At 36.7% G+C, this 17,095-nt stretch overlaps 1 protein-coding gene across 1 annotated transcript in view; it reads right to left on the bottom strand.

Moving 5' to 3' along the window:
- Positions 1 to 1,710: 1,710 nt before the first annotated feature.
- The window catches only part of LOC145981288 (DNA-directed RNA polymerase II subunit Rpb4-like), a 39,310-nt gene continuing 23,925 nt past the window's right edge, over positions 1,711 to 17,095 (bottom strand). Inside the window, exons 3-4 of the mRNA XM_083114463.1 lie at positions 13,567 to 13,662; positions 1,711 to 1,864 (exon numbers count right to left, since the gene is read on the bottom strand). Coding sequence (XP_082970589.1) covers positions 1,786 to 1,864; positions 13,567 to 13,662 — 175 coding nt within the window. The 3' untranslated portion in view covers positions 1,711 to 1,785. The remainder of the gene's footprint in view (positions 1,865 to 13,566; positions 13,663 to 17,095) is intronic.

The following is a 17,095-nucleotide window of genomic DNA, read 5'->3' as shown; positions in this document are numbered from 1 at the left end:
TAAAATTTAAACACTTTACACGTTAAGGATCTGTCCGAAAGGTGCAAGTACATACTTGAAGTATGGTTTTGACGGAAGTGACATCACCTAGTACAGTTCGAAAGCGCCAAGAACAGAAGCACACAAGTACGCAGCTCTCAGCACAGATGCTTGGTGACTAGGTCACATGAATCCACACTCATTGCTCATTTGTTTTGAATCGCGGAGATAGAAAGCCAGCAACCCGGGTTAAATGTGTGTTATGGGTCAGTAAGTTGTTGCTTAAAGTGAAAATGTATGTGTACGAACATTTGAAAATGATATGTGATTTCTATGGTTATAAACAAGCGTTTAAAACGTGAGGGAAACAACATGTCCTCAGTTCTATCTACTGATCGTATTTGGCGCTGCAGTCGAAGTGCAATTTGAAAGACTTTCATTTCCAGTTCACGACTTGAAGACCGCACTCCAAGACCATACTCGGAGGATGCTCGCTTCAAGTACGGTCTTGCACCTTTCGGACACGGCCTATGTTTCCACCCTATCTCAGGATCTTCTTCAGATGGAGAACTAAACTCAACATGTTATACTGACTTTTAGTTTAGTTGTTGTTCTAGAACAGGGGTTTCTAACTGGTGGCCCGCGAAGCCTGTTTGCAAAATACATTAATTTCATGTAATTTTATTAAAATACATTCCATTTTTGCTGTTAAATGAACGGAAGCTCTGTGAAGAAAGAAAATATCACAGGTAGAATTGATTTTGCAGTAAATAATGATCATCAGAAGAATCTAAAGTGACGTAACGTTCTCTTCACACCATGCATTCAACCCCTTCGCTATGCAGAATGAACTTGCCCGCTTCCCACCTCTTCGCTATGCGGAATTGCAGGGAACAGGGAATCGTAATAAACTGATGATTTTCAACGTTACTTTGGAGAGGAATAACCTGGTCCATTTTCCAAGCTGTTGGCGGCTAGCAGAAGATGAAGAAACACTGGACTTTTCTGAATTCAGTGCAAATATTAAAGAAATAATGGACGAGTTTGACTCCAGATTTTAAGATTTTGAAGAACTTAAAAGCAGAATCCAGCTATTTAGCAATCCTCTTGGCGTTAACATCGAAGAACAAGAAGCTTTTCTCTCCTACTTGAATTGTGTGATTTGCAAGGCGATTTCCTTCAAACTAGGCAAGAAAAGGGCCCCCGAGTTTTTCAAATACCTTTCAAAGGAACGCTTTCCAAACCTTCGTAGTTTTGGCCAAATAATGACATCGATGTTCGGCAGTACATACACGTGTGAAAGTGTTTTTTTTTTTTCAATGAAGTTCATCAAGAACCGCTACAGAAGCCAACTGGAAGATTCTTCACTGCTTCACCTTCCGAGACTTTCAAATACAGAAATTGAAGTGGACATTCCAACTTTAATGAAAGAAGCAAATCGGCCTCAATTTTCTGTTCAGTACTTACAATATTTGTAGTTTTTAATTCCCCCGCCCCCAAAATAAATGCAGCCCGCCAATCAACTGCTGGATATAATTTTGGCCCTCGGACCTTTTGAAGTTGGAAACCACTGTTCTAGAAGAAAGAAGGCCCTGATATATGGTGGAAACGCAACATGTAGTGTTTTTAGTTTATAATAAAACAAACTTGGTCAGCACCTGTACTGTTTTTAATGTGGAAACAAGACTTTACAGTGTGACCAACTTTCTATGTGCATTAAAACATAGTAAAAAAAATATAAATTTTATTAATTTATTACAAAAATGAGACTTATTACATTGGACAATTTACCAAGTATGTTTGAATTTAATACTGCAAGCTTCGTTTTGTTTGAATATCATCCAGAATCTGCCGCAGCTCTTCATCTTCAAAACGTCCTTCCAGACTGAAAAAAATAAAAGAAAAACACGATAAATACCGAGGAAAATAATGCCAAGATCTTCATTAAGACAAACTTTTCTTTACACACTATAAAACAATAGCAGCAAGCAATAAATTTAACAAGAAGCTGTAAATTTAGGAGCAAGCAGTAAGTTAACTGGGAAGGTAGCAGTCATTTCAAACCATGGTTATATGAATTGGGTTTTCATTGCAGGTGAAATCGAAATGAGATGTAACTTCATGTTAAGAATGGTTATTTCGTTTTTAACAAAAACATGAAATGTATAATTACTAGAGGCATGCACATTCAGTTTTTGACAGAAACATGATATAACATGCTACAATGATAATTTTTCATGTTCTTAAAAAGGTGCAAGCTGCATTTTCCTACCATGTTTTGTCACAAAATGACGAGAAATGAATTGCAAAATGTGAAATAAAATATTAAACACAACATTTACACTTTATTTACAGATGCGACACTCTCAGGTCAGAATTATCCTGAGAGTTCTGCAAATCACGGAAACTTGATTAACTCTGATAGAATTATTTGAGAAGCAAAAATTGGATTCCTTTAACCAGGAATAAACTTAATACCCTTATAACTGCATAAATGTGCTATTACAAAAAAAAAATACTTTGTGTACTAAGTGTAGTTTTGTAAATAACAACATATTCACAATTTTAACACCAAAATGCTCTGTTATGTATATCACTTTGTGCCCAGCTTTTGTATCGTAATTTTCATCTTTTATTCACCATAAATATGTGGCCTTAATAATATTTACACAACATAGTGTTCAGTTGAGTTCCCCAGTGTGTATAGAACTCGCTCTCACAAATCCTATGTTGCTAGATGGATATCAGTATAGATCAATGGACAAGACTCCATTTATCAGTACAAGTATCTATTGGTTGAAATATAATCACTAGGGCTCCGAAGTTGAAGACCTATAAATTGCCAAAAAAACTAACTAAACTAACTAACTCTCTAGCCTTCTTAAATCCGAAGGTTCATGGCTGCAGCAACACAGGCCTTCCATCTGTCCCTATCTTGAGCAAGATCTATATACTCTTTTCCATCCCTACCGATTTCCCTTAGGTCCATCTCAACGTTGTCCCTCCATCTTCGTCTTGGCCTTCCTACAGGTCTCTTACCATCAGGTTTCCCAACAAGAATCCTGTAAACTCTTCTTTCCTCTCCCATTCGTGCCACATGGCCTGCCCACCTAAGTCTTCTTGATTTAATTATTCTAATAATATCTGGACATGAATACAAATTATGTAGTTCTAAATTATGTAACCTTCTCCACTCACCTGTCTCCTCATCCCTTTTAGGTCCAAAGATTTTCCTAAGGATCTTATTTTCAAATACTCTCAATTTATGTTCCTCTTTCAATGTAAGGGACCAAGTTTCACATTCATATAATACTACAGGCAAAATTACTGTTTTGTATATTTTAACTTTTAGTTTCTTAGATATTAAACAAGAAGAGAGAAGTAACATGCATTTCCTGAATTAAGCCTACTTTTTATTTCCTCTTTAATATAATTTTCATTTGTTAATATTACTCCCTAAGTATTTGAATTTGGAAACTGGTTCAAACGAGTTGTTATCAATAATTAGATTTTGATTATTACCTAACACTTGGTTTTGGCCTGTAAGCATATATTTAGTTTTCTCTTTGTTAACTTCCAAACCTATCTCTTTAGCAGTTTTGAAAAATATTTTAGCATTATTCTTAATTGTATTCACATCATCCCCCAGTAAGTCTACATCATCTGCATATGCTAATAACTGAGTCACACCATTTAATTTTAGTCCTTCTTTAGTTTCTTTTACCTTCCTAACAGCATATTCTAAGGCAAAATTAAAGAGCAATGGAGATAATGCATCTCCTTGTTTTAACCCATCATGAATTGTAAATTTGTCAGACATATTAATACCCACACGAATTTTACTTTCTGTTTCACTGGTGCATATTTTTATCATACTAACAAGCTTCTTAGGTATTCCAAACTCTACTAATATATTATGTAGTTTATCTCTTTTGACCGAATCATATGCTTTTCTGAAATCAATGAATAGCTGATGAACATTTTGATTATATTCCCACTTTTTTTCAAGTGTCTGTCTGATGTGAAAAATTTGATCTGTAGTTGATCTGTTACGTTTAAATCCCCATTGATAATTACCTATAAATTCATTAGCATATGAGGTTAGTCTTGTTAAAATAATGTTAGATAATATTTTATATGTTGTTGAGAGTAGAGAAATTCCACGGTAATTATTGCAGTTCATTTTATCACCTTTTTAAACACAGGAACAATTATGGATTCTTTCCACTGTTGAGGGATTTCTTCTTTATTCCATATTAAACAAATTAATTTATGAATTTGACATATTAATGAATTTCCACCATATTTAATTAACTCAGCTGGTATTAAATCAATGCCAGGTGCTTTGTTATTCTTTAGCCTTTTAATAGCATCTTTAACTTCAGTCAAGTTAGGTTCTGGAACTAAAGGTTCTGCTGTGTGTACTTCACTCAATTGCCAAAAAAAAGACCTATAAAAATACCTAAAAATGGAAAAAAAGGACGTATAAATGTGATCCAAATTAATTAATAACTTCAGTTTTAACCTCCCCACCCCTCCCTCTGCGCAGCACCTTGAGATCTTTGCAGGCGTGTGCTGTCTGGTCATACACACCGTGCTGAAAGCATCAAAACAAGATAAAGTTGCCACTTACAGCACGACCTACCAGACAAGTTACGGTTAACCTTTTGGTGCCCAAGCGTCTCGAACGAGATACCCAAAAGTAACCCTGAGGACACCAAGCGTCTCGATCGAGACGCTGTGTCAAGGTCGTAGTTTTTACGTTATAACTTTTCTATTTTTGGCTAGAATTTCGATTTTATTATTTTATATTGTTCCTAACACATGTATTTAACAGAAATGGTTTTTTGCATTTATTTTTGTCTTCATGAAAATGGAGGGGGGAAAGGGGTGGAAAGGTGGGGAAAGGGACTTCTCTTTTGCTTCTCTTTTCAAGGTCAATTTTTTGCCGACAAAGGAAGACCAGCTTTGTTGTTCTAAAGCAATGCTTTTTCACTCCCTCTTGCTAAGTGCATTCGAAGGAAGCTTGTTTATCAGTATCCAATGTAAAAATGAAAGTTTTCCGGGTGCAAGCAGGGAGGGGGGGGGGGGGAGACTGGTTGTTGAATCTGGGTTGTGAGGATGGAATTTCGAAGCGTGCTGAAGGAAACCTTTGTTTGTTTTTTTTAGCACAAGTGGCAACAGGGGTTACCCAGCATTGTCTAAAAATAGAATTAAAAGCAGCTGCAAGGCGCTCATTTGTCACTACGTTCTAGCTTTTCGTCCGTGAATGTTGTGCGTAGGTGTCATTTTGTGCCCAAGTGCGAGGACATTTTTTGGGTGGTGACAATTTTTTAAAATAATTTTTGGGGGTTTTCTCCCTTCCCTCTCCATATATACACCAAATTTGCATAAATTTTGCATTTTGACATTTTTTTCGGGGTGGGGGCGGGGGGAAACACCATTCTTTTAAGAAAAGTATTTTTGAGGGGATTTCCCCCCTTTCCCCCTCCATATGTATGCCGAATGTGCATAAATTATATATCGTCTGAATCTGTGATTCATTCTGCGTACAACGGTATATCTTTCATATCTCTAGGGCATTTAGTTTCTGAGCTATAGTCATTTCAAGGTACCGCTGCATTTTGAAGCTTGAATCAGTGGTGTGCTGACCATTCCTTTCGGGGGTACAACTCAAGTTACATTGGTCATACGACACTGATGCAAATATTTTTCTGTTTCTTACATGCCAGCGATAATTTCTATGTGCATTTTGAACTTTTCATATCCTTTTTTCGGAGGGCAGGGGGGGGGGGCGAAACCCCATTTTTTTTAAAAAAAAGTATTTTCAGGGGATTTTCCCCCTTTCCCCCTCCATATGTATGCCGAATGTGCATAAATTATATATCGTCTAAATCTGTGATTCATTCTGCTTACAACGGTATTTCTTTCATATCTCTAGGGCATTTAGTTTCTGAGCTATAGTCATTTCAAGGTACCGCTGCATTTTGAAGCTTGAATCAGTGGCGTGCCGACCATTCCTTTTGGGGGTACAACTCAAGTTACATTGGTCATATGATAATAATGCAAATATTTTTGTGTTCCTTACATGTCAGCGATAATTTCCATGTGCATCTCGACACTGTCATGTACTTTTTTCTTGGGGAGAGGGTGGGGGAACCAAATTTTTTTCCCGAAATTTTGGAATTTTGAGTTAGCCCCCTCCCCCCACCACATATACGCCGAATGTTCAAAAATTTCATATAGTCTGAATCTCTGATTCATTCTGCGTACAACGGTATATCACTCATCTCTCTAGGGCAATTAGCCTCCGATCTACACTCATTTAATTGAAACTCTGCATTTTACTCAAAATCGCCTCAGGCAATAGAGGCTTACTTGTGAAAAAGGCCTTGGGCGGCAAAAGGTTAAACGATCTTGTACCGTACCTGCTTCAGTCGTCCAAAAATGTTTTTCTCTCGTTTCAGGGATGGTTCAAATATATTTATTTATTTATTTAATACAGAAAGGATGTTTAAGAGGTGATGGTGATGACCTGATGATGATTCGAATTGAGAATGGGCAGTAAAAACGTAGTCGAAAGAAGGTGAAGTTGTAAAAAAAAAAGCCGTTAAGACCTAAAAAAAGGCTAAAAAAAGATCAATAAGCCAAAAAACGCCGAAAAGGCAAAAAAGGACAAATAAAACCCACCCTTTTCTGGCCTACAATGACCCAAAATAAACATATATTATGTTGGGCCTCGTTAGGGTTAAATTAGGGTTAAATATATGACAATTATGGTGCGGAATTTGGATTCTGTCTTCTTATTGGCTAGCTCTGGATCCTGTTGTTCTTATTGGCTGCAGCTTTGTTTTTACGGAGGAGCAAATTCCAGGCGATTGCCATATCACGGGAAAGTACCAATCTCAACAGGGACGTAGAACTCCAGCTCAGTCACGCCTGGAATTCACTCCTCCGTAAAAACAAAGCTGCAGCCAATAAGAACAACAGGATCCAGAGCGAGCCAATAATAAGACAGAATCCAAATTCTGCATCATAATTGTCATATATTTAACCCTACACTGGTCTCCACTTCTATATTCCCTGATGAGAGCAATGTATGCCCTCGAAACATTGGAAGCCAACACAGACTTAACCTGACTGGCAACCCGAGAACACTTGAGTGAATCACGTAGCCCGGAAAGCTACAATACCAATACTATTGTTTTTGAGTGGCTAGAGGCGCAACCAAAAGCAACATTTGTCCTTTGCAAAGGTTCGTTCATCCTTCCTTGTGACAGGTTGAAAGCTAGCACAAGAAGTTCCATGTAGATTTTCCTAGAAATGCTGGATAAACGCCCACCATCCTGAGAATCAGATGACAAGATTAAAAGGCATGAGTAAAGTGAAAGATGTACCCAAACTGACCTAGAAGGCATGTAACTGCCTGTTAAAGGCTGTGTGGAAATAACATAAATCATTTCTTGTGGGGTAAGAAACGTGGACATTTTTAAAACCAGCATTACTATCATGCTGGGCTGATTCCAGACCAGACGATTGCAGAGTTCTTTGCAAAAAGGATGAAGGTTGATGTGGAAAAGGATTTGTTTTATTTATGTTCAAGCGGGGACGGAGGGTTGTGGATTCAACAATTTCTTCTTGTGCAAGACTTCTGTATGAGATTCCTGGTATAAGTTGATAGCAATACCGAAGTGACATGTTTTTATTGCAAATGACAGAATAATGAACAGCATGGTATAACCAGAACCAGCCCAATTAGAGTTATTTTAATAACTGTATTTGTATACATTTTTACGTTGCTTTTCTTCCTATCCAGGTTAACCCAAACAAGAATGAAAAGTGTTTACATGATATTGAAGAAGAGACACAATCTATTAAGTTTTGGGTGCAACTGCAATGCTTTACAAAGGCATGCAACATTTCAAAAATTTCTTTCTTTTGAATCGCCTGGGTCTAGAAAGAAGTTCAAATAATTTTTTTTTACCAAACGTCGCAAGACATTTTAAGTGCTAAAATGCTACATGAAAATAATTTGGGAGTTATTTAATGTCATTAAAGGTATGTGATTTGATGAGTAACTAGCGTTTGTTACTTTAAACTGGGATTATACAAGTATTGATACTGGTGAGAATCAGTCAGGGTATCGGAAAATGGTTGTAACGGCTCAGCGCTAGTGGAAATGGATTGGAATATTATCTGAGTGGGAAGTGTGATTGTATTACCGGGACTACTTACAATTATGTTAATTACATTATAATTCACATGTGACTTATAAGATTCTTTCTAAAACTAACATCTCGGGTCTTGCAGGATCCATGTTCAGGTGCTCCAATAAAATCACATTAAAAGCAGAAAGAAAAAGGCTAAAAGGATGAAAGTCACTTGATTAAAAACAAACTGCTTCATAGTCGTCAGCTGTCTTGCGTTAACAATGAATGTCAGTGCCTACCACCTGCAACACTGGCTTTGCTCTGCATATGCACATGCACCTTTTTAATGTGATTTTACTGAAACATGCTGAATAAGAGTCCGGCGATGGATCCGAAATGTTGGTTTTTGAAAGAAACTTATAAGCCACATGTAAGTAAACCCATATTTTATGTAGCAGTTGTAGCTAATTATAATCATGTTTCTGACACAGGGAACTGAAGGAAACCCTGGACCCGAGATGAATGACATCATGAAGACACCGCATGGCTTAACTCTTTCGCTGCGGGAAGCGACTTGAGTCGCTTTGGTTCAATATGCGTAACTTATGGAAAGCGACTGCAGTCGATTTGAAATATTCTCGTCGCTGCAGGTGTCGAGTGAAGTCGCCCCGTAACGAAAGCATTACTGGATGATGCTGCCACCTAGCGGCTTTCATTCCAATTAGTTTTCAAGGACAAATCGTGCTTCTTTTCTGAACAAATGAACTTTGTGTACCGCCGTGCGTATGAAAACAAGAATGGCAGCACGTAAGGTTTTGAAACTCTCAGATCACAGATGAGTAACAGAGCTTTTGGATGTTGACGGCCGCGGTGGCTCAGTCGGTAACGCATCTGACTACCATGCTAAAGGTCCCGGGTTTGATCCCCGGGTTCAAATCCGGGAACTTTTCTAACGTAGGAAACGGCCCCGGCGCCCATCCAGCGTCGAATAACATGGGTACCTGGGGGAAACCCTGGGGGGTAAAGGCGGTCAGGGGCGTGATGCTGATCACATCACCCCCACTCACGACCGGATCAAGAAAGTGTGGGGCATTACCCCCACACCCCCTATACACCTTCATGGCGTGGTGCTATGCACAGGGGAGCACTTTACTTTTTTTTTTTACTTTGCTTTTGGATGTTATTTCAGATTGTGAATTTAGTGGATCAGATGTAATTAGTGCTGGAGAAGATGGAGAAAGTGACTGTATTGACGATATGTTAGTGAGTGGTACAGATTCATGTTCAGAATGTGAAAGTGATTCTGTAAATGGTGGTGTTCATAGTTTGGAGATCTACTACACAAAAAAGAACTTCAAAGCTACCTGTCAGTGCTAGACTGTAACATAAGCATCATTTTTTCATTAAAATCTACCTTAAAGTGTACTTATGTAGAAAACTGATTTACTTTTGTAGAAGTAGTATACGTAGTAGGGTTCTAGAATAATTATTTACAATTTTTTTAAATTCTGTAAAATCCTCAAAAACTACGCAGCGAAGACCACATTCGCTTGAAAAAGTCCGCAGCGAAAGAGTTCAAGGATGGCCAAGCAGATCTCAAACGAGAAATAAGACATTTCTGGATAGAGCCAACAAAACATGGCCAGACAAAACAGGCCCAGAAAGATCTCCTTGTTCTTGAAAAACAATTGGTGAGGGCAAAACGTAACATCCAGCAATTGCTGAAAGGCAAAATGCCAACAGCCATGCATATAAATGCTTATTAAAAAAGACAGGACATTCCTAGGAATCCAAGCTCAACTTAAAACAACTGGTATAACAGTAACACAGCATTACGCAGGAGGTGGAATGCAACATATAAGAGAAAAACTGAAACACCTCCCAATACAACCAAGACAGAATCGATGCATTGCACAATAACAATATGACAAACTCGGCATAAAGAGAGTGATGAACTTAATGCAACAATATATCATTCTCACACTATGTCCTTGCACAAGAATATCGAATTCAAGAACATTTCTCATTAATTAATAAAAATTAAAATAATAATTCAGTAGAGACCAGCAGGGGAACATGATTGCTTGTTATGTATCTGTGTGAAGATGTGAAAGCATCATTGCGTGTTATTCAATGCTTTGTTATAAAACTCAGTGGTGGAACAAGTCTTTGAGGAGCAAGAGGCGTCAGGTGATTTTTACTGGGTGATAAGTGGTCAGTTCATCGAGTCCCATTACTGCTGTGTTCTGGCTTTTGAAAACAACTTCTGTTGTTACTAATGAGTATTTATACCATATCAAAATGAGTGAATTTTGGTACATACATGTACATTCAAATCTAGTGTTTTACGTCACACTACCCCCCCCCCCCCATTTCCAAACAAAAAGTTAAATTCTCCCACTTCTCATACAACATCTACTGCTTCTGCGGCCCTCGTGGCGGAGTGAATAGCACATCACACTAAGATGCCAGGGGTCTCAGGTTCGAATCCCAGCCTGGGCATTGACGTTTGTGTTTGTAGCAACATGCCCATTAATTTTAATGCCCTTATCATTTGCAATGTTTATGAATGCCTATCACAACTGAAATTTTGTCTATGCATAAATGTGTAAAGTTTACATATCAAAATTGACACTAATTCTCCACAATAACACTGAAATGTCATTACATACACAGAATTGAATCTGAAATATGTATTCTTACCGATATGTGAACAGCAGATTTACATGAAAAATATAATCTAAAACAAACTCCCACCATAACACAACTCCAGATTAAGTACCTCATAAAATAATATAAACTGCATTATGACAATAAAATTAATACATTGGCATAAAAACATTTGAAAATGGTTAGGCTAAGTTCAAAGTTCCACATTTGTGCAATAGTTATAATAATTTAGTCATATGATTGCTCAAAATTTATTCATATAATGCAATTAAATGTCTGAAATTACTATTTAAACTAATCTCATTAAATATGATGTTTAAAAAAGCCAATTTGTATATCATGACAAAATTATCAAATTGTGCAATATTTTGAATTCATATTCAAAACAGTTATTTTTGATTGACAATATGAAAAACAAATATCTTTAATCATATGTGTTCTTTCAGACAAGAAAGATAGGATACATTCAAATTTATAATTAAATTTATTGAAATTGTGTACATTTGCATTGGCATCAAGGTTTATATACAAAGGTCAACTCTTAAAAATTGTTCAATGTATAATATGATGTCATTCTTGGTATTTTGTATCAACATTCAAAAAATGGTAATTGTAATCATTAGATAAGTATATTGTGATATACATTGTAATATAGCTGTAACAGAACAAATATGTACATTTACTACATTAACATTCAAGATGTTAAGCACTTGTTGACAAAAAATATAAAACAAAAACAATTGAAGATAACACATACTAAAAAAATTGGGCTTGAATTAGTTACTCTGAGACTAGTTGTCTGTGACGTGGTAAAGAAATCTCAAGCTGGAACAAAGATAAGTACAGATATAGCAATAGGGGATGAATATATATTTGTACAGTTATTGTTGCTTTTAAAGCATTAAACTTTGCCATTTTATAATAACTTGGAGTTAAGTTATATAGAAGCCTCTTATGAATCTTGAACTAACTTTGATTATGATATAATCTTTCAAAAGATTCAAAAGTTGTGGAATGGCACTCATATGTATAAAATATGCCATGTTGAATTTGAAGCAGTTAATAAGTATCTGCTTTCATCTTGCTTAACAAGCAAGCTTATAAATGTTACAATTCCTCAAATGAATGCTTTGAGGAAAGTTACATAAAGTGACACACATATGTTCTACATTTGAATGTGATTTAGCCAGATGCTGAATTTTGAAAACTGAAGATCAGGATTGTAGAAAACCTGGATGAAGAAATTGGCATATTGAATATACTCAGTTGTAGAATGAACGCATGCTTAATTATAAAAAACAAAGATTTACTCTATCTCAAAAGGAGATAATAAAGAAATATTTTCTTCTTATAAATAACATTTATATGTTATAAATGTTCTTGTTAACAAATGCATAATTTGATGCTGTTGTAACTTTTGTTATTTCTAGTTTTTTATCAATATAATAATTATAAAAATATTTATTATTGTTTGAACATAAACACTATTCATCAGCATATGTAAGCAGGTATTCCTTCTCAACATATATCCATAGCTTCCTACTGAGCTATAACATTGATTTTGAATTTTTGACAGGTATATACGTGGGTCGTTCAATATATAAGTTTCCGTATGGTGTAAAAAAAATTATTTTTAAGATACATTAGAAAACTATACATACATGTGTAGGAGGATCCTTCCTCACTTCTCCACATAATCCCCATAGAGATTCTGACATTTATCCCACCGTTGCACCAATTTGTCCATACCCTTTGCAAGAAAAATCAGGGCTCTGGCTATTGAGCACTATTCTCACATTCCGCTTCACTTCTTCGTCTGTTTCGAAACGGTAACCTTTCAATTCTGACTTTAACACTGGAAAAAGATGGAAATCACTCGGTGCTAAATCGGGGCTGTATGGAGGGTGGGGCATCCGTTCAAAGTCCAATTCTTCAATTTTGTGTTGTGTTTGCACTGCTGAGTGGGAGGCGAGTGTAATCGTCAAGAAGAATGACACCAGCTGACAGGAGAACTGGTCGCTTATGTCGGAATTGCGTTTTTCAGTTTATCCAATGTTTGACAATAACGGTCAGCATTAAGTGTTCTTCCTCGTTCCAAAAAGTCTATAAGCAGAACGCCCTTAGCATCCATGCTTCTGAACTCCTTATGACGCGAGCCCGCGTTTTCCGAACAAGCATTTACTTTTCGCCCTTGAGCGCATGCGCCTTCACGTCTGATAACGAGTCGATTATTGTTCCTTGTAGACGAAGGATGGCGCTTGTCAACCATGTGCTTCTTTTTAATGGCATTGCTTTATACAATATTTTATAGCACAGGGAAACTTATATATTGAACGTCTCTAGTACATAAAATGATGTTTCAATCAAGACTTCATATTTAACCGAGGACATTTATGTAAGTGATTGATTAGGGAGATAGATTAGAGTGAATTGTCTCTTGATATTTAGTCTCACTTTCTTCTCTTTTCATCACATTTATAGTCATAGTATATGTAACATTTAATAAATATTATCACTTAATTGACATAGCGGCATAACCACCAATCACATTTTTTTCTGTCTCAGTTGGAAAAATGTAAATCACGTTTCATCATTAGGTACAGATGCAATAACTATAAGTTCCTAAAATTGTGGTACTTGAACTCTACATCAGACTTTTCACCCATCCTGTAGTTACTATAATTAGTGATGAATTTACTGGTGTACGGAAGAAACAAACTGAGAAATATAGAGCTGCTTGAGTAAAGAAGAGGATGCTGCGACTTACCTTGGAATAAGGGACTTGGCTTCTTCTGGAGTTTCTGGACACAAGTTTGCTAAAGATGCCAACTCGAATTTATGGAGTTTCTTCTGCATTAGCAAGCTACAAGAAAGAGTAAGACCACGTAGAACAGTAATATACAATTATGCAACATTTGACAACTTGAATAGTAGAAATAACAATACCTATTATCATGATTATGATTATTATTGTACAATAAAACTAATCTAGTTTTGTTCCAAAACTATTATTGTTATTATTATTGCACCCTTGATGAGTCTTCTACCCAGTTCACCAGGACAATTGTTTTCCATTATTTTTTTATATTTCATACAGTTACTGAACTGAAATGCATAGTCATCCTATTTTCTTATTAACTTTTATACACCTTGTTCAAGAAAAAGGCAGTAAAAAGTTAGGGGGAAATGTTTCAAATCAAATCTCACTCATTTTTGGAATTTTGAAAACCATGGTACCACTTATTCCTTGGATTCAATGGTAGAATATGAAAATGTATACTGGTTATTGTATTTACACTCAATTTTCTCAATCTAATGCAGTTTCTACTTTGGTTATTCTGTTCATATACTAACTGAACACTATTTATGCTACTAACAATAAAAATAACAATTTATGCATTTTTATAAATTGAAATGAACCATGTCAATTTCCAGAAGGAGTCAATGGATAGGTTCGACTTCCCCCTCCCAAAGTCCACACTGCAGGAAATGCATTCTTTGCCAACATTTCTCACCAACGGTGAACCCATAGTGCAGGTCATGCACGGTCTCTGAGTAACTCCGATGGCCTCGAAATTCTACCACACTCTTGCACTATTTATGAGGTACACCTGCTTTGTTTCATGGTGTTGTTCTAGAGGAAATAGTTAATCCCTTGGAAGATGTAAAATGGTGCCATTGGCGGAATGTTGGAGAAGAACTGCAGGCTCTAATGGGCTCTACTTCACAGAAAAGCTACCATGTGCTTCAACATGAGATAGACGCACATACATTGCATGCAGAAACACTAAGATTTGTCCCTGTCTTGAGTGGTGGATAATTATTTATTCTTTGTCTATCAACTGAGGTATAAACCTCTAATTACAGAAACCATATTTTGGATTTTTCAGATAACAAAAGTGCCTAGCTACACAAAAATATATACATAAAGATAAAGCTAAAAAATACAATAAATTAAAAATAATTATACTTAACCATTTTCTGTAACATGCATAGGCGCAGTGTACACTTGTCCCCCAACCCTTTAATCTTTAAGGCTCGATTGAACCTTTGCAGCCACCAGGGTAAATTTTTTTTCAAATTTTCCTCTCCATTTGAAAAACTGCTTTGATATTCCAAAATATGAAAAATTACATATGCTTAGAATTCCTTCTAGAGCACTGACGTGAATTTTCGTGTAGTTTGCTTTCACTGTTATCTAGATATTACAGGGTGGCCACTCTAGGACCATGATAAAATTCAAGTATAATTCCAGGTTTCAAGGTGAACTTTCCAAAAATTCAAGGGTATACGTGGTCTGTTAGGAAAGTAATGAGACTGATTTTCTGTAAACGATGAATTTCATTATTTTTACAAATCAAGGTTATCCCCTTCAAAATAGTTCCCTTGGGCAGCTACACAGCGATGGAGGTGTTGTTTCCACTGTTCGTAGCAGTGCTGGAAGGCTTCTGCTGGAATACCTTTCAGCTCGTCGGTTACGCTCTTTTGGATATTATCCAAAGTATCAAAATGGCGTCCTTTCAAGTGGTTTTTGAGCAAGGGGAATAAAAAAAAGTCACAGGAACTGAGATCCGGCAAATAAGGGGGCTGAGGAACCACAGGAATGCTTTTTTTTGCCAAAAATTCATTGATGGAGACTGCCGTGTGACATGCTACATTGTCGTGGTGCAGCATCCAAGTGCGTGCAATGTCTGGTCACCCTTTCCTTGGTCTTGCAAGGACTTCATTCGGTACACACGTTCAAATTTAACTCACTACTGATCATTATCACCGTTAATCGACGATCTGACCTCACTCTTTCCACATTGTCATCCGTTTTTGAGGTTGAAGGTCTTCCCGCCCGAGGTTCGTCTTCCACTTGTTCTCGGCCTTCTAAAAAGGACTTCTGCCATCTGAACACTTGTGCCCTAGATAGTGCATGTTCTCCAAAAGCCCTTTGTAACTTTTCATAAGTCACAGTGGCGGATTCGCCAAGCTTAACGCAAAATTTGATGGCACAACGTTGTTCAAACTTTTGCCAGTCCATTTTCGTAACTCACCTCACAAACACAACTTCACGTCAGACGCTCTCAACAATCGTGTAGCAACTGTAGCAAGTTGAAACTTGTACTGAGTCAACGGCAAACATTCACCTACCTGCAGTGTGAAGGTGGGGGCAGCAGCATTGCTGGTTAGTGCACAGTGTTGCCAGTCTCATTACTTTCCTAACAGACCACGTTCAAGTTGATGTTTTCTCTACATCAACGTATTACGAATCTCACCATTAACACATATGCACACATAAATTATATTAACAACGTAAAGGGTCTGTGTGATTCCAATGTATCCAAAAATTCTAAATCAATTAAATTAAATGGTACATATATTCAAAATATTTAATTTAAGGTACGGAGTTTACATTCAGACTCGAAATACACCTTCAAACACAAGTGACAGATGTTACGGGATATACTAATCTACAAAAAAATTGTTAATTGTACAAGAACTTCAAACTCAAATTTGTCTATTCAACTTTAGGATATCTTCTCTTGCAATAATCTTTCGTCTGTCAGGTAGACTGTTCTGCAAAAGACACTAAAAAAGTAAACGGATTGAGAGAATTCTGTTTTATTCCCCCCCGCAGCTTTCCTTTCCATCCTCGATAAAAATAAAACCTATACTGTGAAACACTTGCCTCAGAGCATTTATATATATGTATAAATTCAATGGGACTGGGATTAAAAAAAGTTGCAATTTTTCACGTCTACGGAGAAACATTCACGTAGAATTCACACAGAATTCCCTGACCTAATAATTCACGCAGAATTCCCGGCAAGTAGCCACCCTGTATTATCAATAGTTTAATAGACATACATAATCACGAAACTTTTGATAATATCTAGATAACAGTGAAAGAAAACTACACGAAAATTCATGTCGGTGCTCTAGAAGGAATTCTAAGCGTACGTAATTTTTCATATTTTGGAATATGAAAGAGGTTTTTCGAATGGAGAGGAAAATTTGAAAAAAAATTTGCCCTGACAGCTGCCAAACGTCTAGTCGAGCCTAAGATATGAAATACACCTGGAATTTTACTGATCATGCATGTAAAATGTTCTTTCCCCATCTTTCTTCTCAGATTAGGCTGCAATTTTATGCTGCTCTTTGAAAATGACATTATATTATGAAGTTTATGCCAGTTGCATGCTTGGTGCACAGTTGTCCCCCACATGCCTAAATAGGAAACAGCTGAGGCATGCCATGTTCACTTTTGGCACTAACACATACCTACATGTTCTCCCCTTCCTCACTAACCC

Source organism: Lepisma saccharinum, chromosome 29 (assembly GCF_977018435.1).
Source record: "Lepisma saccharinum chromosome 29, izLepSacc3.1, whole genome shotgun sequence".
Taxonomy (NCBI): Eukaryota; Metazoa; Arthropoda; class Insecta; order Zygentoma; family Lepismatidae; genus Lepisma; species Lepisma saccharinum.
The sequence above is the reverse complement of the archived record's forward strand: the minus strand, read 5'-3'. Positions and strand labels throughout refer to the sequence as shown.